At 41.0% G+C, this 22988-nt stretch overlaps 1 protein-coding gene across 11 annotated transcripts in view; it reads left to right on the plus strand.

Annotated features, from left to right (window-relative positions):
- LOC131131273 (serine/threonine-protein kinase BRSK2-like) overlaps positions 1–22988 on the plus strand; it is a 217397-nt gene that overhangs the window by 28804 nt on the left and 165605 nt on the right. The window contains exon 1 of one of the 11 annotated variants that reach the window (XM_058075836.1): positions 4841–18368. The exons of the other annotated variants lie outside the window; for them this stretch is intronic. Within the exon in view, the coding sequence (XP_057931819.1) occupies positions 18326–18368 (43 nt within the window). The 5' untranslated portion in view covers positions 4841–18325. Of the gene's footprint in view, positions 1–4840; positions 18369–22988 lie in introns of those variants that run through there. 11 annotated transcript variants of the gene reach the window in all.

Raw genomic sequence — 22988 nt, forward strand, 5'->3', positions numbered from 1 at the left:
ATAACCTGGCCTGATTAGGCTCACAACGACCTGAATTTATTACTCTCTCCTCTCCACTGTCACACCGCAACTTCTTACATTCTCTGCCTAATGAGACTTGATGAAATATTCAAACTTTGACCTGGAGGAGCCATGTGTGTGTGTGTGTGTGTGTGTGTGTATGCAATATCTTAACTATTCTGACAGCTAAAGTGACTATAATAGGATCCAGACACACATGAGAATAAACACCGGTAAGATGGACATGATTCCAGTCAGCATAAGGACTTCTTTTATTCCAGAATTGAACGTTAACATCAACAGTCCAAAGTCCTGGAGACTCATTCATCACCGGAAAGACACGCTTGTTGGCTGGATGTGCTCTTTTTTTTTTAAACACAACACTAAATCAAACGGACTTAGCCATTAAAAGACACGTTTTATTTGCCCTAACATACTAAAACCGAGCATTTATGCAAAGCCAATGAATACAGAAGATACACAGCACCTTTCCCTTCCTTTTACATAGTATTATATCACTACATATCAAACTGCCACGTTAAAATGGCGATGCTTGACGGAAAACTGATGTTTGGGTTGGTCACCTGTTCAGACACAGTCTCAAGTTCTTGTTTTTTTAATGCACAAGATTAGACACATGCAATCCAGAAAATATGTAAATTTTACACTTAGGGGGAAAAAGTGGGCTAATAAATTGACAATAAAAGCACAAATACTGCGGATTTCAGAAAACAACAGATGGAATGATACAGCACTCTACATGAAGCAATGAAGTCTGTAAAATTAAATATTAATAAAAAAAAAATCAATTTTTTTTATATATTTAGAAAACAGATGGAATGATACAGCACTCTACAGGAAGCAATGAAATCTGTAAAATAAATAATAAAAAAAAAAAATCCCAAATTTTTTAGATATTTAGAAAACAGATGGAATGATACAGCGCTCTACAAGAACCAATGTATAGTCTGTAAAATTAAACAATAATTTAAAAAAAATCCAAAATTTTTTATATATTTAGAAAACAACAGATGGAATGATACAGCGCTCCACAAGAAGCAATGAAGTCTGTAAAATTAAATAATAAAAAAAAATCAATTTTTTTTTTATATATTTAGAAAACAACAGATGGATTGATACAACACTCTATAAAAAGCAATGAAGTCTGTAAAATTAAATAATAAAAAATCCAATTTTTTTATATATTTATAGAAATTTATATATTTATAATTTATATGAATATATATATAAATTGTTATACTATAATGATGAAAATGGTAATATTGATGATTATAATAATGGTGATATAATAACAATAATAATGGTAATAATGATAACGTTTATAACAATAATGACAATAATGATAATAACAATAATAATATTACAATGATAATAATAACAGGGGAAAACAAGACTGTGGCATAAACATGATTATATCTTGCAAAAAGGGGTAGGCATTTATAAGCTTTTGGGCTTGTGATCAGATAGTTGAATACAAATATAAATAATGGAAAGTTATATTTTGATTGATGTAAGAAATGCACTGTAATGTTTCATATATCCCCCCCCCCCAAACAAAAACCAAAAACATCAAATCCGACATACTTAATTAATGTCCCGCTCATCCGATTTGACCCTACCTTTTCAAGATCTCTTTAACCAAGTGCTCTTCATCGCCGTCAATTATACAGCGGTTACTCTGTTGAGTATGTAAGGCTCATGTTTGAAAGCAAGGAAGTGAAAGATGAGCTTGCAGCGATCCAAAGCTATGTGTCCAGCCTTGGAAGTGATTCATTAGGCGGCTCTCAGGACTTGCATCAGGCCTCTTGTGGTGCAGAGGCTGCATGCTCTTTGACCAATGCCTGGCGCACTCGTGTTCTCTGATGTCTCACAGAGGGCGAGAATGAAGATGAATCAGTCTTTGGATTTATATCAGCCACGTATACATGGACCCAAATATTCCAATTCCATTCAGGTTATTTGCAGAAACGGAAAGAATGTAACCTTTGTATACACCTCATTCCGAATGAATATATAATCGGATTCACAGGGGTGGAATATTCCTTTCCCCAATCCGATTGAGGTATCTTGTACCCGCTCAATCGGAATGTTGTCAGACTGCGTTCTTCTTTGTGGTGTTTTTCTTCTTCTGTTGTTTATTGGCGGTTGGCAAGCAGCTTTCGTGTGCATTAGCGCCATCTGTGGAACAGAATCTAAACCCTTCTATACGCCATTCACAAGTCCACTTTTATTAAAAAAAAGAAAATACATATCTATATAAAACATGTGCCGAGCTTAATTATAAAATACAGTAAACCTCGGATATATATCGGACTCGGATATATCGGAAATTCGCTCACAACGGACAGATAAAAAAGAACCAATTTTTCTGTAATGCATTTCCAATAAAAATTCATTGCATATATCGGATTTTTTATAACGGATTCCGCCTATTTCGGACAAAATCTCCAGTCCCGTTCCAATGCATTTCCATTAAATTTCCCTCGCATATATCGGATGGCCGCATCGTGGCGCTCCGATTCGCCGAATCGTGACAGGCCGCTATACGACGTCATTTGCAGCGTTTGCAGCGTTGCCTGCGCGTCCAGGTACATTGGAAACATAGTCAAGGAAGTGCCTTTTTATAACGGATAAAATCCGATTTACGCATATACCGGATATAAATCCGATATATGCGTAAAACGGACATTTTCCGGTATACGCATATAACGGATTTCGCTTATATCGGACAAAACCAGTGGGAACAATCAAATCCGATATATCCGAGGTTTACTGTATTAGCAAGATTGAACTTTATCTTTTCTTGTTCCCGGGTGCGTTCTTTCAGCGAATGCTGAGATATGACGTAAAACGCCGAGACGTTCTTCGATTTAAAAAAAATGGAGGCGAGAAAAGTTTGCTAAGGAAAGTTTGTTTTTGATTCAAACTAAATTTCAACACTGGACGAACGAAAAACTGAAAATACGGAATTATTCCAACAAGTGAAAGAAAAACTCGAAGAAGTCGGTATCACGTGATGTTGGTGTTTACGTTTTACTGGGCATGCCCCATTGACTATTCTGGTTGATTATAGTGGCGCATGTAGACACGTGATTGGAATATTCCTTTCCATGTATACCATTGCTTTCGGAAAGATTCCATTCGGAAAGACAAAAACTCCTCATGTAAACGTAGTCAGGTTTTCATGATCTGTCTTTGGGTGCTTTCCCAGGAAAATAAGAGAAGTAAACAACGTTGGTTACAGAACAGCTTGTAGGTAGATTGTTTGTAGCGTCTGTGTTTGAACATCAGTATACAGGATGTGTTGTCATTTCCTGTGTACCGTACGTGGTTCTTCTTTCCAGTCGCAATTACTACGGCTGGATTACATTTTTCAACCTTTTCGGTGCTTAGCAGAAATGGCACTGTTTTATCTTGTACACGCACAAGCATTGAAGGTATTTTCTGTGTATTTCATACACTGAATGAAGCTATCAGCTGTTTACCAATACGTTTGAGTCCTTTCCACCAAGATATAGGGTTCATTTAATTCCTTGTGATACACCTTTTGGTCCACAGAGCCAACTACCCAGTAGTACCATAGTACCTGAACTGAACCGTACTACTTTTTGGAGACAAGTTTTATGAATGAATCCAAATCCACTAATCGACTCTCCTCTAAAGACTTCGATGAAGGTGACTGAAACTCATGTCTGTCCCTGACAACCATGTTCTTTCTCTCTTCGAGCCCATACGTGCTCGCCTGTATCAACCGCTTTGTGATTAATCTCTGTGGACGAGAGGCGATAGGGTCAGTGTGAGGTTCCTGTGGAGCAAATGACAGTGATTAAGATAGGGGTTGGTGGGCCCTGACCTTCATCAGGTTCTCCTGCTGAAAACACTAACCCCCTCAAGACACAGGTAACCTTATCGCTGATGAGATGAGCCGAGTGATGTGAGGGGGAAAACCAGCCGACTCGCTCCTAATATCGATAATTCTGCAGCGACTGCATTCAAAAACCAACATCTCGCTAATCATTCTAAGGGATCGATTACCGTACGAATTATTGACTGGCTTCATGCGGTAAACGGAAATGGTATCGATATGTAAAGTAGGGATTATCTGGAAATTTTTTTTTTATTTGACACTGATAGAAGTAGTAGAATCCAAAACCAATATTGGTATCGGATTGGAAGTGAAGACACACCTGATGTAAACTGCATACGTTGGAACTGCTACAGCCAGATGCCCCTTAAAGGGACAGTTCAGATTTTTTGCCCTGAAGTTATATGACATCCCGATCAGCAGTGTGGCGTTTCCCCCGACTTGGGAGTTCTGGTGAGTTGTTGGTGTTGAAGTAAGTACAGTAAACCTCGGATATATCGGATTCAATTGCTCCCACTGGTTTTGTCCGATATAAGCGAAATCCGTTATATGCGTATACCGGAAAATGTCCGTTTTACGCATATATCGGATTTATATCCGGTATATGCGTAAATGGGATTTTATCCGTTATAAAAAGGCACTTCCTTGACTATGTTTCCAATGTACCTGGACGCGCAGGCAACGCTGCAAACGCTGCAAATGACGTCGTATAGCGGCCTGTCACGATTCGGCGAATCGGAGCGCCACGATGCGGCCATCCGATATATGCGAGGGAAATTTAATGGAAATGCATTGGAACGGGACTGGAGATTTTGTCTGAAATAGGCGAAATCCGTTATAAAAAATCCGATATATGCAATGAATTTTTATTGGAAATGCATTACAGAAAAATTGGTTCTTTTTTATCTGTCCGTTGTGAGCGAATTTCCGATATATCAGAGTCCGATATATCCGAGGTTTACTGTAGTTCAAGGCTAGTTGATGGGGGTCACAAATATAAAGCATTTTGCTTCTCAAAACAATATGCGTTCAAAAGAGTAACACAGTTGCACGTTTGCTTCTCAAAACAATATGCGTTCAAAAGAGTAATACGGTTGCATGTTCAAAATCACTTGTTTCACAGTGTTACTTCTTTTAGCCATATTTTTTTTTACATTATTAGAGCCATCAGACATGAAATAACATCGCAAAAGACACCTTTACATTCATATTAACAAGTATAGTAGAGCTTGCATGTTGAAAAACTGCATGCACCCCGGACACACGTAAATAAATACTTAAATAGAAAAATTCATAAAAAATAAATAAAAATAAATGAATAGAAAAATAAAAAATAATTAATAAAAATTAATAATTATAAATAATTAAATAAATAATTATAAATACAGTAAATATTTTCCGTGTTTATAGTAGGATGTAGACCATTGTGACTCATTTGAAAAGTAGCTTGCAGGCTTGTATTATAAGCTTATATTGGCTTATATTATATTCCACCGTATTTGTATTTTTCTGCATGCAGCCCATTTTATGCTTCAACGGAGCGAAAATATGTACACTTTGCTTAAATATGCACATTTTTTCTATTAATAATAGGCCGTAGTCAACCACCAAACAGTGATCATTTATTCATGAATTAGTGTTTGAAAAACCGCAATAGACAGTACACACAAAATAAGTGCATGCTTTTTATTCCAAGTGCAATAAGTCGGCGCTTGAACGTCTCATCAATTGTGCCTGAAGTGCTGCACGTTACGTCTGATATAACTATTTAACGCAGCTGAATGTTGACCCCCCCGTGTTGGTATTTAATAGTACATACGAGAACGTCAGTGTTTTAACTACCGATATTATTCCTTCAGATGAACGCTACCATCTGCATTTTTATTAGCCTAACTATTTATTAATGGAGGTTAATAAGTAGAGCAAGTGTAGGCTTTGCAGTATTATTTCTATCGGATGTGAATAATTTTTTCGATTGCCCGTCTGATTATTTCTCATCCAAAATGGCATATGATTATTATCTATAAATCACATGACTTCCTGCTTAAATGAGCTTTTCCTCAAGTTCCTCCATCTGAGTCCATATCTGCAATCCAGCACAAGAAGAGTCTTCTATAAGAGACCGGCTCTTTTTTTAATGACTTTTTATTAAACTCAAAGGTGCTTTTTTTTTTTTTTTTTTCCTGTTCAGCTTTCCCTCCTTTCTCCACCTTTTCCGTTGCTGAACTCCCCCAATGTTGCCCTTCTAATTCTCTTGTCGTCCTCCTCTATATATTTCTGCTGTGTCTCATAAGATCAGCTTCCCTCTCTGACTTGGCTCTTCACGATTCTTCCTCCTCCCTTGAAGTTAATGAAATTTAGCACTTTCGTCCAATGCCTCGCTCCCTATTCTCAGTCGTTAATATTATTATTCAGTCATAATAATAACTAGCTCACGCTTCTACTTCAGTTTCAATCTTTATTGCATAAGATGTATAAGGAGGGAAAAAACTATTTTTTTCCCGGTGATTCTTTCCACAATTTAACATTTAATCAGGCGATGCATTTCCTCTTCTATTTTTACTTACATAATATATATATATCCATTCATTCACGAGGGTGCTGGAGCCTATCCCAGCTGTCCTGGTACACCCTAGACTAATAAGCAAGCCAATAAGCAGGCTAATACTAGCCTACTACTACTACTACTATTAGTAGTAGTTATAATCAGAAGAAGAATAATGATAATTATTATAATTAATAATATAATAATGATTATTATATAATTGATCACTGTCCACTGTACAGAATGATTGTGTGTACTTGTGTACATTTAATGCTACGTATTTCCTAAGGGGGACAAATTATGCTCATTTTTCGACCCTTTGTATTGAGTTGTGGACTCCTATAGAGCAGCTACACGCAATTACAGCATAGAAAACTTCTAGATCTTCCAGAATCTGCACCTATTCCAGCTGTGTTTTCCTTGTATTTCCTGCTTCCCGCTAAAGCTGTTTGTTTTTAATTTATTCCATTGGTGACACTCCCAAGGGCTCCCGAGGACTTCTAATTTTGTGGGTATAGACGTTGGTAATAAATGTGGTGGAAATGTGGTCATCACATGTTTTTTGCAGTGTAGATTGTGTGTATTTGTGTACATTTAATGGTGGCCTAAAACAATTTCTCTACTAAATCTGTCCAAAAGTGGGAAAGTTATATCCCGGTTCTTTTTCGTTATTTTTATTTTAATTTTAATTTTTTTTTAATGTTTACTACATTCATTCATATGCTAAATCCCCCCCCTGTTCTCAGAACCTAGTGACGCCCCTGTAGGCTGGAGCCTATCCCAGCTGTCTTCAGGCGAGAGGCGGGGTACACCCTGGACTGGTGGCCAGCCAATCACAGGGCACATATAGACAAACAACCATTCACACTCACATTCATACCTATGGACAATTTGGAGTCGCTAATTAACCTAGCATGTTTTTGGAATGTGGGAGGAAACCGGAAATCCATGCATGCACGGGGAGAACATGCAAACACAGAGATGGAGGGTGAAATTGAACTCGGGTCTCCTAGCTGTGAGGCCTGCATGCTAACCACTCAACCGCCGCGCAGCTCATAATACATATAATTACTCAACGTTTTTTTATATGCATTGTATGATGCAAAGGGAGAGAATGTATGTTGATTTGTGTGCTCCTGTCATTTTATTGAGGCCGCAGACGTCTTTGTCGGAGCGCCGTGTATTCCAATGGCGTTCAGCCGTGTGAAATGTTTGGGTTTGACTCTGGTTGGTCTGTTGACTGGCTTGTTGGTTCGTCAATACGGAAAATTTCTGCTCTGGAAAAATGATCTGTCACAAAGCCACTTATAGTCTCACACACGCATACACCCACCCACACACACACACACACACATAAGAAGGCTGAACACCCCGGTGAGTTCTGACAGCGTGCCATGCATCTCACGTTAATCCAGACAGGGTTGCTGATGCGCTTCTGCTTTTATTTAGACATCCATTCAAAAAACAGCCACACACAAACACACACAAACACACACAATACTACATTTTAAGTACAGTATATTCATGCTGCAAATAACTGAAGAAGAACTCAGTTTTCAGCTGATTTTTTTTGCAAGAGTCCATTCTGGTGGAAGAGTGGGAGTATCTTTTTTTTTTTTATATACCGTGTGTTTCTGTATGTGCATCTGTGTCTGTATTGCTACACCTGTTCCTGCGACCTGGTCACATACTGTATGGTAACCATGGTTACAACTTCACATCTCACATCAACTGGCTGGAAAAAGTGTATTGGTCTTGCTACATATACATAATTTTTCCATAGAGCCATTCAATAGGCCTCCAGATTTTTCAAGCGTTAGCATGCACACAAACGACCTCTGTGAGCGCCGTCACATGTACCACAACGGTCCGAAGCCTGAGAACTTGAGGTCGCCCAACTTCCATTTGGTCATCATTTATTTTCCTGTTGTCCATTTATTTTGTAATATTATATTCTTACTTCTTATTTGCTACTTTTTACTCGGCACTCGCTGCTTTGTCTTTGCAGCTTTTTCTCATTCGAAAACAAACAAAAAAAATCTCACCCGGTTTCACCTCTTGTTCTTCTGTTTGCATATACTCCCAAAAACAAGTCCAGCTTAAAAGAACCGCTTCTTAAAACTTTGGTTTGTTGGGAGGATGTGGTACTGCCTATTCGTTTTGCTAGTTGTCAAACTGTTGCTGAAGCCTGATGCTTTTCCAACGTGACCTGGTTGTGTGGAAGAGTCAAAAGAGCAAGCTGTCAGTAAGAATTTATCAGTGTCCTAACTGTGTGTAAGTAATCGAACAAAAGCGGTTTTCCTTGTAGCATTATAGTATGTGCATACATGGAATGGAGTGGAAATGTTTAATTTTTTAAACACGGGTAGACATGCAAAAAACATGCGATGACCACATTTCCACCACATTTATTATCAACGTCTATACCAGGGGTGGGCAAACTGCGGCCCGGGGGCCACATGTGGCCCGCCAAGCGTTTGAATCCGGCCCGCCAGTATTATTCCTTTAACATACAAGCTGGCAACATGACTTGCATGTCGGTTGTCTTATTCAGTAATTTTTTTTTTTTTAATGTAAAATTCAATTTGGCAAATTGTTGATGTTTGATGTTTAAAGTGCTCCTGAAAAAAAGGGAATTGAGAACATATAACTGATAGTATGACACTTAAATAAAATAAAATTCAAATGTGGACTGTTAGAATTATAAGCGTAAAATAGTATGTGTGAAATATATATTCTGGCCCCCCCGGACAATTTTGTTAACTCAACACGGCCCACGAATCAAAAAGTTTGCCCACCCCTGGTCTATACCCACAAAATTAGAAGTCCTCGGGAGCCCTTGGGAGTGTCACCAAGCACAGCGGAGTCGGTGGAATAAATTAAAACAGACTGCTTTAGCGGGAAGCAGGAAATACAAGGAAACACAGCTGGAATAGGTGCAGATTCTGGAATATCTAGAAGTTTTCTATGCTGTAATTGTGTGTAGCTGCTCTATAGGAGTCCACAAGTCAATACAAAGGGGTGAAAATGAGCATAATTTGTGTGTATGGATAGAAAAACATCAGAAATTCGTCAGAAAGCCTATTTTTATTTCATGTTTATTCTCATAAACAGAACGCAACACTGATTTTTTTTTCTGGTATTCACGTGTTGGGAGAGATTCGGTCAAATACGGTCTTCTGGTTAAACATGGGCATTGTTTTCTCTATTTTGATCAACAAAAAATATATGGAAAGACAGAATAGTTGAATAGATTGCCCTTCAGAAAAAAAAAATAAAAAGATTGAGGCTAGATGCTGGGATTAAATCTCACTCTGGCTCGGACCAGAGAGATTACCAACTCGCTGAAAAATGCTAGATTAGGCATACACACACGTGATTGCACACACGCATGCACTTAAACACAGCGCCGCCCCCCCCGCCACACACACACACCCCCCCCCCCCACACACACACCAACAATGTGGCGTATTAGGCTTCATGCTGACCCAAGGCCCAGGGTGAACCAGATGGCTACTCTTTGTGCCGTTACATAAGTCAAACGACTATGTATTTTCTTGCTAAACTTTCAAATACTCCATAGACATGTCATCCGTATGAATAAAAATATTTTTCCACAAGGCAACAGAATCTACATAGGTGACACCCAAAAGTTTCCAAATCAATGACAAATGAAAATGAGTATTTAAAAGTAGACAAAAGACACGCCGATCATCAAGAAGCGGGAGTGCAGTGGCGCAGTGCCAGGGACGACTAATGAATTGCCAGATAAGTATCCCCCTTTCTCTCTCTCACACACACACACACACACAAAGTACTTCCAGTATTGGGTGCTGGCCGAGCCAAGGTGACCGCACAAGGTGATGGGATGTCGCAATGCCAACGGGGCTGACTGATGTCACCGGTCAGAATGCATGTGATGGAGTAACCCTCACGTTTACGTTTTTCTCTTTCCGAATGACCTTTCCGAAAGCAATGGTATACATGGAAAGGAATATTCCAATCGTGTGTCTACATGCGGCGCTATAATCAACCAGAATAGTCAATGGGGCATGCCCAGTAAAACATAAACACCAACATCACGTGATACCGACTTCCTCGAGTTTTTCTTTTACTTGTTTGAATAACTCAGTATTCCCAGTTTTTCCTTCGTTCAGTCTTGAAATTTAGTTTGAATCAAAAACAAACTTTCCTTAGCAGTCCAGTACCGATTTCTCGCCTCCATTTTTTAAATCGAAGAACGTCTCGAGCTGCGTTTTACGTCATATCTCAGCATTCGCTGAAAGAACGCATCCAGGAAAACAGGAAAAGATAAAGTTCAATCTTGCTAATATTTTATAATTAAGCTCGGCACATGTTTTATATAGATATGTATTTTCTTTTTTTTAATAAAACTGGACTTGTGAATGGCGTATAGAAGGGTTTAGATTCTGTTCCACAGATGGCGCTAATGCACACGAAAGCTGCTTGCCAACCGCCGATAAACAACAGAAGAAGAAAAACACCACAAAGAAAAACGCAGTTTGAGCGGGTACAAGATACCTCAATCAGATTGGGGTTAAGGAATATTCCACCCCTGGGAATCCGATTATATATTCATTCGGATTGGCACTTTTCTTTCGGAATGAGGTGTATACAAAGGTTACATTCTTTCCGTTTGAGCCAATAACCCGAATGGAATTGGAATATTTGGGTCCATGTATATGTGGCTATATCCTCAGGAATCACTTTTACTGATTACTGATACAGGACATCCCAAAATCAGTAACATACATCCACATGTCCCTTGTTGTAGGCTATAATCAAAGTAGCTACTAACTGGATACTCATTGGTCATTTATCTGCAAAGAGAGGACCTTGTCGGTCTTTGACTTGTTTTATCTTAGCCCGCCAGCCATATGTGGCTATGATTAGCAGCTGGCGAGATAACGATGGCTTCATAAAACCTTCCTCTCCTCAGTCATGTATACCTTACTCCCTTAAGGATTCGAGATCTCACACAATTAAGGAAACTAATTACCTTCAGCGACTCACCAGCTCCAGAATGATCTTTTCCAGCAACACCAGACTAAATATGTCTTATTACAACAAGTGGTCTACCTTGGAGGGACGGCATATGGCCGCAGAGTAGGAGTGACATGAAACAGCAACAGTACATTCTGGTGTTGCTAGCTCGTATTACATAATGCGTTCTCTTCATAGCAAAAACATCTCAGATGCATTCCTTCCTATGATGCTGTAGATCGTCAAAACTTGTTCGGTTTGGCAATGGAACGACGAACATATGGACCAAAATTTGAACGACCGCTGCACTTTTCCCTTCTGGTAACACAATGAGTAAAAAATATTTTAATTTCATTCAGCCATGGCTAAGATTCAACCTGTGGAATCCATCCAAAAATCCATTTTCTAGCACTTTTTTTTTTTAGAGATAGACTTTGCAGTCTGGGACCGTCTGGTTGGGCGACCCGATGGGAAAGAGTCTACACTTTCATAAGCAGCCAAGCCTCATGTTTTGTCATTTGTGTTGCAGCAGGGGGCAGCGGGAACAGAGAACGGGAATCCCTTGCACAGAGCCCCGAGATAATGCTTCAACTCTGCAAACACGACTCCATCTCTTGTGTACTGTACTTTATCTATTGTACTTCCAAAGCATTGTTTTCTTGTTATAACGGTTTGCCGCTACAAGTCCACTTATGTTAAGTCATGATGTAGCAGTCTGGCTTATGGATGGATATTGTTCTTTTTCAGTTCTAGTGACATGGCAGGTTATGTAAAAGACAAAAAGGGTTAGGGTTAGGAGTTAGGGGTTAGGATAGGGTTAGGTATAGGGTGAAGGAGGTCTTGATAGCTGCTATCATAAGCGAATAACTCGAGAACGGTGCGTCCTAGGGTGTTTTTCTCAAGGACGACCCCCCCCATAAGTGGGCACGGGCTTTCGTTTGGGACCACTTCCGACTTCCTGTCCCCGCGGGAAGGGGGCGCAATTGGGCAAAAACGTAAATCGGGAACCGGACGTCGTACAGTGTCGGGGGTGGTCTCTTTGGAAAGCCGGTGGTTGAATTAGTGTAGATGGAAGTCGGTTCCGTCTCGATACGAGCTTCCGTTGGCGTCCTCCATTGACATTGCATGGTGGGAGTTGCAGTACATAGGAATGACCACCAATTGTCCTGCAATTGGGACACCCCAACTTTTGTAGAGCCTATCCCAGCTGTCTTCGGGCGAGAGGCGGGGTACACCCTGGACTGGTCGCCAGCCAATCACAGGGCACATATAGACAAACAACCATTCACACTCACATTCATACCTATGGACAATTTGGAGTGGCCAATTAACCTAGCATGTTTTTGGAATGAGGGAGGAAACCGGAATACCCGGAGAAAACTCACGCATGCACGGGGGAGAACATGCAAACTCCACACAGAGATGGCCGAGGGTGGAATCGAACCCTGGTCTTCCTAGCTGTGAGGTCTACGCGCTAACCACTCGACCTACCTTTTTTGGATAGGCCCATATTTTTGTCTGTTTTCCTTTGTTGTGGGTTGACACCGGTGGAACAAATGGAAGCTTCCATATTGAGATTGTCATTCACCTCTCGATCGTTTTGTAGTAATGAATATTAGAGCTAAAATTGTTCCATGCCACCATTGTATGATTCCATTTCTCATACATTCTTGTCATTGTGTGAATCGCTGAATGAGGCAATATCTTAAAAGCACAATGCATACTTTGAGCTACAAAGGCACTCTAGTCCATTTAAATAGGGTTTTGTTTTATGCGTTATGTAATTTTACTTAGGAAAAAACAATGAACATTCCATTCGGCACCGTGCAGCACCGGTAATACAGGGCTCTTTTTTTTTTTTTCTTAACAAGTTACATTGCGTTTATTTATATAACGCAATTATAATTCAATTTTGCAGATTATGTGAGGTATAAATGATCTAAATTCACATCAAAGAGTTTATGACGCATAGTACGCTTCGTCTCAAACCAATATAGTCATAATGGACATGGAAGATTTTGACGGTCTTCAACTTCAAAGCTAAACCGTTTTTATTCCCCTCCGAGGTACAAGCAGTGAATAAGACGCTGAATTTGGCTGTATTTGAAGTGTGCGGTGTAATGATGATGTCACTCTTTAGATATATTTCTTGTTGTTATTGATGCACACACCGCAACTTCAGATGCATTTTATAATGCAGATAAATACAAAAATAGCAATACTTTTTTGAGAATTGATTTAAATCTTGAAATATGAACAAAACCAGGACGTATGATGAAGCAAGTGGTAAAAGTGCAGTCATACAGAGTGTTGTTGTACAACAAAGGGCTGAGTGTCAGTGAACTGTAAGGACTTTGTTACAGCAAAGGTTACACTAAGGTTAGCTCATACTACAGCTTGTCTGTGAGTGTTCTCTTGGGGAAACAAGCATTCAGCAGCTTTTTCCCTTCACTGTTTCACCCTGTCTGACTCGTGACTGCTGTGGGTGTCTGGTTGAGTTCATTTCTTATTAATGTGTACATATCAGCACGTGCATACTTATTATGTAGTATACCGCCAGTGTGGGGGGGTGTCTGGGTCTCTCGTATTTGCTGTGGAGACCTGAGGCGGTGGAGCAGAAGAGGTTCGTTTTGAAATATGGCTGACATGCGCTAGCAGATATGGAGTCATTTCTCGATGTATTTTGAAGTGTTTATAGCCTTGTTTTGGCGATCACATTGTCAATAGGGTAATCCAACAGATACCACTCTTGTGTATTCATATTATGCTTTCACATCCGTGGAGATGGGTAAATTCCAGACACGACGAAGGCCCTGTTCACACTGGGATGTTCCTGCCATTTTTTTTTGGTGGGTTGAAAAAAAAAAATTTATGAGAAAAACTCAAAATGAGCTTTTCAACTCATTGGAGGTCATTACTCAATATAACAGCCTCATTCACGGTGTCAAAGATGGCTAAAATCATCACACAGCAACTTAACACTCAGAAGCTACCTAGTAAATATACAAGACAAGTGCCAATGCGACTTGAAAATAACAACCAACAGCTGTTTTACGTTCTACTCATAAGTCATATCTCCCAGTAAAGCAGTTCATTGGCCAACGCTGGGACACCAGAGGGAGGGGGTTTCCTTACTGACTCACGAGTCAGAGGATTAGTAGAAGTTCTGAAGTGAAGGAGATGTCACGACATTAGAACATGGTTATAAATTAGCCAAATACATCAAATGCAATATTCCGTATAAGAGCACTAGCACAGGATGTTTGTTACCTGGATGCTTCTTTGTCTTCTTAATTGAGATGGGTCTTTTTGTATTTTATAATTAGTTTTTTGTAGCAGTCTGTTCCATGTAGAGCATGCTATATTTTTCCATTAGACATTTATATTTTTTTATTATGTATTTTAGTCCTAAATCAATTTAAGTGGCTATTTGGGAGCCAAAATAGTCGTCTCTTTTAAGGGAGCTGAGACAAAAAAAAAAACATCTTTCTTAAAGGAGCTGAACTTCCCATCACCGGTGCATTCACATTCACCAATTGGACTCAGTGTTTAGTTTAAATGAAGCATGCGATTGACGGCAAGATGAAGCTGGATGAAAGACCTTTCAGCCGTTGTTCATGCATGTTTGTACCTAATTGGCCATAAAATTAATCAAGTAGTGCAATTTTCCTGATGTTACATGTAAAAGAAAATAGAGCCTATCCCAGCTGTCTTTGGGTAAGAGGCGGGGTACACCCTGGACTGGTCGCCAGCCAGTCACAGGGCACATATAAGACAAACAACCATTCACACTCACATTCATACCGATGGACTATTTGGAGTCGCCAATTAACCTAGCATGTTTTTGGAATGTGGGAGGAAACCGGAGTCCTCGGAGAAAACCCACTTGGGGAGAACATGCCCGAGGGTGGGATTGAAGTCGGGTCTCCTAGCTGTGAGGTCTGCGTGCTAACCACTCCCCCACCGTGCCGCCTGTCATTTATCTTTCTTTCAATAAAACACAGCAAAAATGGTTCATGGCATGGTGATTAATCACGATTAATTAATTTGATGTAACTATGATTAATCTGACTACAAATTTTAATCATTTTTATCTATTTTAAATGCGGTTTTATTCCACATGTAATACGTCTTACGTCTGTCTTAGGGCGAAAGGCAGGGTAACCCTGGACTGGTGGCCAGCCAATCACAGGGCACATATAGACAAACAACCATTCACACTCACATTCATACCTATGGACAATTTGGAGTCGCCAATTAACCTAGCATGTTTTTGGAATGTGGGAGGAAACCGGAGTACCCGGAGAAAAAAACAGAGGGTGGAATCGAACACTGGTCTCTATGTCTCCATATTGCTAGATGCCAGGTCTTTGTGTATGTTTGTGTGTGTGCACATTGTGTGTATTTGTGTTAACCTCTGCTTCTTAAGGCTGAACGCCGCTCCGCATCAGGATTGCACTTGGCTTTAGGCCGGTTCTCGAGCGTTTGCCCCCAGGCTCTTCTTCCTGAGTGGTCCCCGTGTGCTCTTCAAACTGACACCGCTCATGCACGCTCACGTTCAAGCACTTGTGCTAGCCCACCTGGGGATTGACACGTTTGTGTAAATGCGCCCACAGTGTGTCGACTATGTCGATGCACGGTGCGAATGCATGAAGTGGACTTGTCATGCCGCATGCGCTTATATACCCGTGTAAGGTTGAAACAACACGTACGTACAGTCAAGTGTGCACAGTGTGGCCCCAGGCAATAAGGATCAAGGCAGTGCTTAAGAAGGCTGAGGTAAAAACGGGATGGGAGCGGGGGCGGAAAAGATCACCTCGGGTCATGGCTTCCAGTGCTCCAAACGTTGCAGAACACGCTGTCAATAATCAAGATAATAATGTCAAAAACTCCGCAACACATTGAATTCTCCCGACACCGCCAACTTTGTGTTAGCGATATTGCTGACTCATGTTCATTGATGGACAGGTGCACTATGTGATGCCAAGCTTTGTGTTACTGATTTGTTTTCTTGGCTTACATAAGCTCTGTCAATGCTAGTGTGGACGTGTGTTGGTTGAGGCGTGACCAATATATGTTTGTCTGTGTTTGCAAACAACCGCTGTGCATCTCTGTCAATTAATTCCTGTCAAAGCCACAGCAGCACACTGAAGACACGGACAAAGCAAATGGGTACTTTCGGATTTCCCATTAGTACATGGTTAAGTGGAAGAGAAAGCAACAGAAGGTGGGCTTTCTAGGAAGTAGCTGCAGTGTTGGGGAAACAACGAAAGACGGAAAAAGCTTTGCACTCACGCACAAACTATGACGATGAGGGCTTTGGTATAAACATCACAGATCAATGGCTGACGGAATATTTGAAATGCATTTTTCAACAGTGGACGAGTGTTTAGCATGTAGGCCACACGGTCAGGAGATCGGGAAGACGTGGGTTCAAATCTCTGTGTGGACTTTGCATGTTCAAGTGCGTTTTTCCAAAAACCCGATTCCAAATTGTCCATAGGTATGAATGTGAGTGTGAATGGTTGTTTGTCTATATGTGCCCTGTGATTGGCTGGCCACCAGTCCAGAGTCTACCCCGCCTCTCACCCAAAGACAGCTAGGATAGGCTCCAGCATACCTATGACCCTAGTACGGATAAGCGGCATAGAAAGCCGATGGATGGACATTTTGTTATTCTTCTTCTATTATTATCAAACCGTATCGTGTGTACCCATTTTGTGTCTACCATACCGTTTAGTCACAATAAATTGCAAAGGTTCCACCTTATGAATTCGCTAGGCCACTAAATGTCTCAGAAATGTTTAATTTTCCGGTTCAAAAAACCCTAAATCAGAGCGTGTGGAGAATGATGACTGTATCTTTGATTTAACCGAACAGGAACTATTTACCTTTTAATCTGTTTGCTCTTTCTTGATTTAAATCAGAATCATTTTATCGGAAGTGTTTGTTTTATGGCTACGCAGACAAAAAGTCTCTGTGTTGATAATTTTGCCATTGCTCAAATTTTCTGGCAGCACAATAACCACGTTTACATGAGTTTTTCTTTTTCCGAATGACCTTTCCGAAAGCAATGGTATACATGGAAAGGGATATTCCAATCGCGTGTCTACATGCGGCGCTATAATCAACCAGAATAGTCAATGGGGCATGCCCAGTAAAGCGTAAACACCAACATCATGTGATACCGACTTCCTCGAGTTTTTCTTTCACTTGTTGGAATAACTCCGTATTCCCAGTTTTTCGTTCGTCCAGTCTTGGAATTTAGTTTGAATCAAAAACAAACTTTCCTTAGCAGTCCAGTACCGATTTCTCGCCTCCATTTTTTAAATCGAAGAACATCTCGATCTGTGTGTTACGTCATATCTCAGCATTCGCTGAAAGAACACACCCGGGAACAGGAAAAGATAAAGTTCAATCTTGCTAATATTTTATAATTAAGCTCGGCACATGTTTTATATAGATATGTATTTTCTTTTTTTTTTATAAAACTGGACTTGTGAATGGCGTATAGAAGGGTTTAGATTGTGTTCCACAGATGGCGCTAATGCACACGAAAGCTGCTTGCCAACCACCAATAAACAACAGAAGAAGAAAAACACCACGAAGAAGAACGCAGTCTGACAACTTTCCGTTTGAGCGGATCAAGATACCTTGATCGGATTGGGGAAAGGAATATTCCACCCCTGGGAATCCCATTATATATTCACTCGGATTGGCACTTTTGTTTCGGAATGAGGTGTATACAAAGGTTACATTCTTTCCGTTTGAGCAAATAACCCGAATGGAATTGGAATATTTGGGTCCATGTATACGTGGCTAATGTAGCATGTGGTCTTTATGCCTTTAGGTTCTTGGTTTGAAACTCTTGGAACACAAGTGCAGCGTGCATGTTTAACCCCTGCTTGCACCGTCCAACAGAATGCATATTAGGTAAGAGGAAATTGATCATAGGTGTGAATGTGAGCGTGTACGCCACCGTACCAACCACACCCGTGAATAGGATCATCAGTAGAAAATATGAAATGTGCAGCAGTACATTCAAACGGAGTACTGGACTACTAGAGATATGACGTCTGGAGAAAGACATCAGATGGGAGAGACGGCGCCATCAACCTATATAAGGGTGTCACAAGGAGGAGGTTGAACGGTGGGGGTGTGATGTTGCTATGGGTGATTGGCAGGGCAGATGGTTTGTGACTGGTGACGCACAACTATTGTCAGAAGTGTGTGTGTGTGTGTGAGAGAGAGGGCGAGACTAAGCAGGACAGACTGGAGGTCAGTCTGATCTCTCATCAGCCCCCCCTTATGATTGAAACTTACAGTATTTGAAAGAAAATGTGTGTGTCAGCCTTTTGTTCGGTTGTGCACTCCAGGTCCCATTAAAGCGGGGTGGGAGGGCGGTGGACCTGTCACTTTGGAGGGTTGGATGTGATGTTGGTGATGGAGGACTGAGGTTTGGGATCTGGCCTTCACTCCGAGGACATCAGCCGTCCACTTCCTTGTGTTTTTGTGTGCACGGGAAAGTTGACTTTTTTTTTTTTTTAACATCGGGCTGCGACAGCAAGATTTAAATGATAATGGCTCCATTGACCCTGGGAAATGCTGCATTAGCGGGAGTTCTATTCATGTGTGCGTGTTTGCTGGTGTGCTTTGTCCTTTCCCCATGCACACGGAGTGGGGTGCATAGTGGGGTGCATATTGTGTCTTTTCTGTGTTTTTTTTTTTTTTTTGGTGGCTAACACGTTTCTCCTTTTGACTGTAAATATTCTTCAGCCTACACACAAACACACAGTTTTGCTTTGATTGGAGCAAACCATTCCAGTAGTTAGCTGCAATGACATAAATGAAAAATTCATTCATTTTCTACCGCTTTTTCCTCACGAGGGTCACAGGCGGTGCTGGAGCCTATCCCAGCTGTCTTGGGGCGAGAGGCGGGGTACGCTCTGGACTGGTTGCCAGCCAATCACAGGGCACATATAGACAAACAACCATTCACATTCATACCTATGGACAATTTGGAGTAATCAGCGGCATAAAAGATGGATCGGAGCAGGAGGGGATAGAAAAGATTAAAAAAGAAAACATTAATTCATTCATTCATTCATTTTCTACCGCTTTTTCCTCACGAGGGTCACAGGGTGCTGGAGTCTATCCCAGCTGTCTTGGGGCGAGAGGCGGGGTACGCTCTGGACTGGTCACCAGCCAATCACAGGGCACATATAGACAAACAACCATTCACACTCACATTCATACCTATGGACAATTTGGAGTCGCTAATTAACCTAGCATGTTTTTGGAATGTGGGAGGAAACCGGAGTACTATTCACACTCACATTCATACCTATGGACAATTTGGAGTAATCAGCGGCATAAAAGATGGATCGGAGCAGGAGGGGATAGAAAAGAATAAAAAAGAAAACATTCATTCATTCATTCATTTTCTACCGCTTTTTCCTCACGAGGGTCGCGGGCAGTGCTGGAGCCTATCCCAGCTGTCATCGGGCGAGAGGCAGGGTACACCCTGGACTGGTCGCCAGCCAATCACAGGGCACATATAGACAAACAACCATTCACACTCACATTCATACCTATGGACAATTTGGAGTAATCAGCGGCATAAAAGATGGATCGGAGCAGGAGGAGATAGAAAAGAATAAAAAAGAAAACATTCATTCATTCATTAATTTTCTACCGGTTTTTCCTCACGAGGGTCGCAGGGTGCTGGAGCCTATCCCAGCTGTCTTGGTGCGAGAGGCGGGGTACACTCTGGACTGGTCGCCAGCCAATCACAGGGCACATATTGACAAACAACCATTTACGTACACTCACATTCATACCAATTTGGAGTAATCAGCGGCATAAAAGATGGATCGGAGCAGGAGGGGATAGAAAAGAATAAAAAAGAAAACAGTGCGGGGATAATACAAAGTGATTTGGAGTCGCTAACCACTCGACCACCATGTAGCCTGAGAAGAAAACAGTAAACATTCATTCATTTTGTACCGCTTTTTCCTCATGAGGGTCACGGGGGTGCTGGAGCCTATCACATTCATAGCTATGGACAATTTGGAGTCGCTAATTAAGCTAGCATGTTTTTGGAATGTGGGAGGAAATCGGAGTACCCGGAAAAAACCCACGCATGAACATGCAAACTCCACACAGAGATGACTGAGGGTGAAATCGAACCCTGGTCTCCTAGCCGTGAGGTCTGTGCGCTAACCACTCGTCCACCGTGCCGCCCATAAATGAAACACTTATCTCTAAATATATTTTTTGTGTCTTACTCCAGGCAAAGGTCAGTGTGTTATTTTCTTATCTTTTCATTGCATATGTCGTTTCTTCCACTCATTCCCTTACTAGGTCTCCTTTTTATCTCGGAAATATCTGTCCTTTCCAGATGTTGTACCTTTTTTTATTTTTGAGCTGCTCTATTTTCACACAAATTATTCATGTATGCTTTCTTCATAAAAAAAAACAAAAAAAATGTCTCCTCCCCCCTCCCCATTGTCCTGGTTGGGTTGATCGGGCCTCCTCTCCAATTGTGCCCTCCTGTCCGAATGATGCATTAATCCAGGTTACCCCCGCCTGTTGTTTATTCCACACGCCCGCCACAATGGCCTCGCACGTGCACGCATATTTGCTCACAAAGGCTCTCCTTGTCTTAACCATCACGCAGGCTTGACACAAAGCGGGCAAACAAAAGCCCGGTGGTGCGCTACGGTGTTGGCGAACGCAATCCCGCATCTTTTAGGCACAGACATCACTAACGATGCATGAAGTCATCATTTCAATTCACCCTTTGTAATGAATTCATATTGTATTTCTGTGATTTATTACTGTGGAGTTGTGTTTCGATGACCCCCCCATATCACCCCCCTTCCTCCCGACCTGTCTGTTTCTCAGTACATCCATCTTGCTGTTATCATCCTTTAAATACTCATTGTCTCCGTGATGCCTGGCTGCTGTTTGCTCATTTTACATCTTATGATCAGCGGCCATAACGTGTCAGGATCCATTTCTCCGCAATCCTGATTTGGATTCAACATGTCTGGTGTGATTAAGCGTGATAAAGGTCATACGGATCAGAGATGTTTTCTCGCTGATCAGTCATTAATTCACCATTACACTCTCGGGTATTGAAAAAGTTGTATTAATTGTATCAGTGACTACTTCCTTTTGGTCATAATGTGTGCATTTGTGTTTATTTGGGGACTTTGATCAACTAGACCGCTATAAACATTACTGTGTCTGGAAAAGTGGATGTTCAAAGGCGTTAGACTAAACATAAGGAACTACACATACATACGTTAGTTAGGGTGCATCAAAAAACACAATTATTGGATTTTGATATGGCTGGGTACTAAAAGTGTTCCAATATATGTAGAAACAACACATACAAAATATTTTTCCAATACATAATGATTATTTAGGGGTGCCACCATACATCTGTTTTTGTGGAATAAAGTGGTGAACAGTTCAATGGTCGCCATGGAGATTTGAGGTCAGCAAAGACTGCAGCTCAAGAACTCTGAGGTGATCTTTATGTTTTTTTTGGTATTTATACTCCTATTACATATTACTAGCAAATTTGTGGTTTTGCCTTTTAAATTCATATTTATAGGTATTTAGTGCTCATTGCCTCTACGGTAGCTAACATTAGCTAGCTACAGTTGGCTAATGACAGTTAGCCAAGTGGTTATTACGCAGGCCACACAGCTAGGAAACCCGAGTTCGATTCCACTCTCGGCTATCTCTGTGTGGAGTTTGCATGTTCTCCCCGTGCATGCGTGGGTTTTCTCCGGGTACTCCGGTTTCCTCCCACATTCCAAAAACATGCTAGGTTAATTAGCGACTCCAAATTGTCCATAGGTATGAATGTGAGTGTGAATGGTTGTTTGTCTATATGTGCCCTGTGATTGGCTGGACACCAGTCCAGGGTGTACCCTGACTCTCACGCCCGAAAACAGCCGGGATAGGCTCCAGCACCCCCGCGACCCTTGTGATATAAGCAGTAGAAAATGAATGAATGAATGAATCTAGCTAAGGTGGTTGAGTGGTTACCATGTCGGCCACACAGTCAGGTGATTGGGAAGACCTAGGTTTGAATCTCTGCTCTTTGTGGAGTTTGCTTGTGTTTGCATGGGTTTTTTTCTCCCGGTACTCCGGTTTCCTCCCACATTCCCAAAACATTCATGTTAGGTTTGTTGGCTACTCTAAATTATCCATAGGTATGAATGTAGGTGTGATTGGTTGTCCCTGCACATGTGGCCACCAATCCAGGGTCCAGGGACCAATCTGGGATAGACTCCAGCATACCCTGACGACCCTAATGAGGATAAGCAGTACAGAAAATGGATAGCTGGATAAATCTAGCTATGTGATTAAGAACAAATAGCTTAAACTTAGATTTGATTTCTTATTTTACGACAAAAAAAATATTCCAGCCAAGCAAATGTTGCTTACCTTGAATTGTCTCAATTGTTCGCTCCAAATAAGAAATTCCATTTTAACTGCTTTTTTCATCATCAAATTTAGATTTTCATCCTCTGT

Source organism: Doryrhamphus excisus, chromosome 6, assembly GCF_030265055.1.
Source record: "Doryrhamphus excisus isolate RoL2022-K1 chromosome 6, RoL_Dexc_1.0, whole genome shotgun sequence".
Taxonomy (NCBI): Eukaryota; Metazoa; Chordata; class Actinopteri; order Syngnathiformes; family Syngnathidae; genus Doryrhamphus; species Doryrhamphus excisus.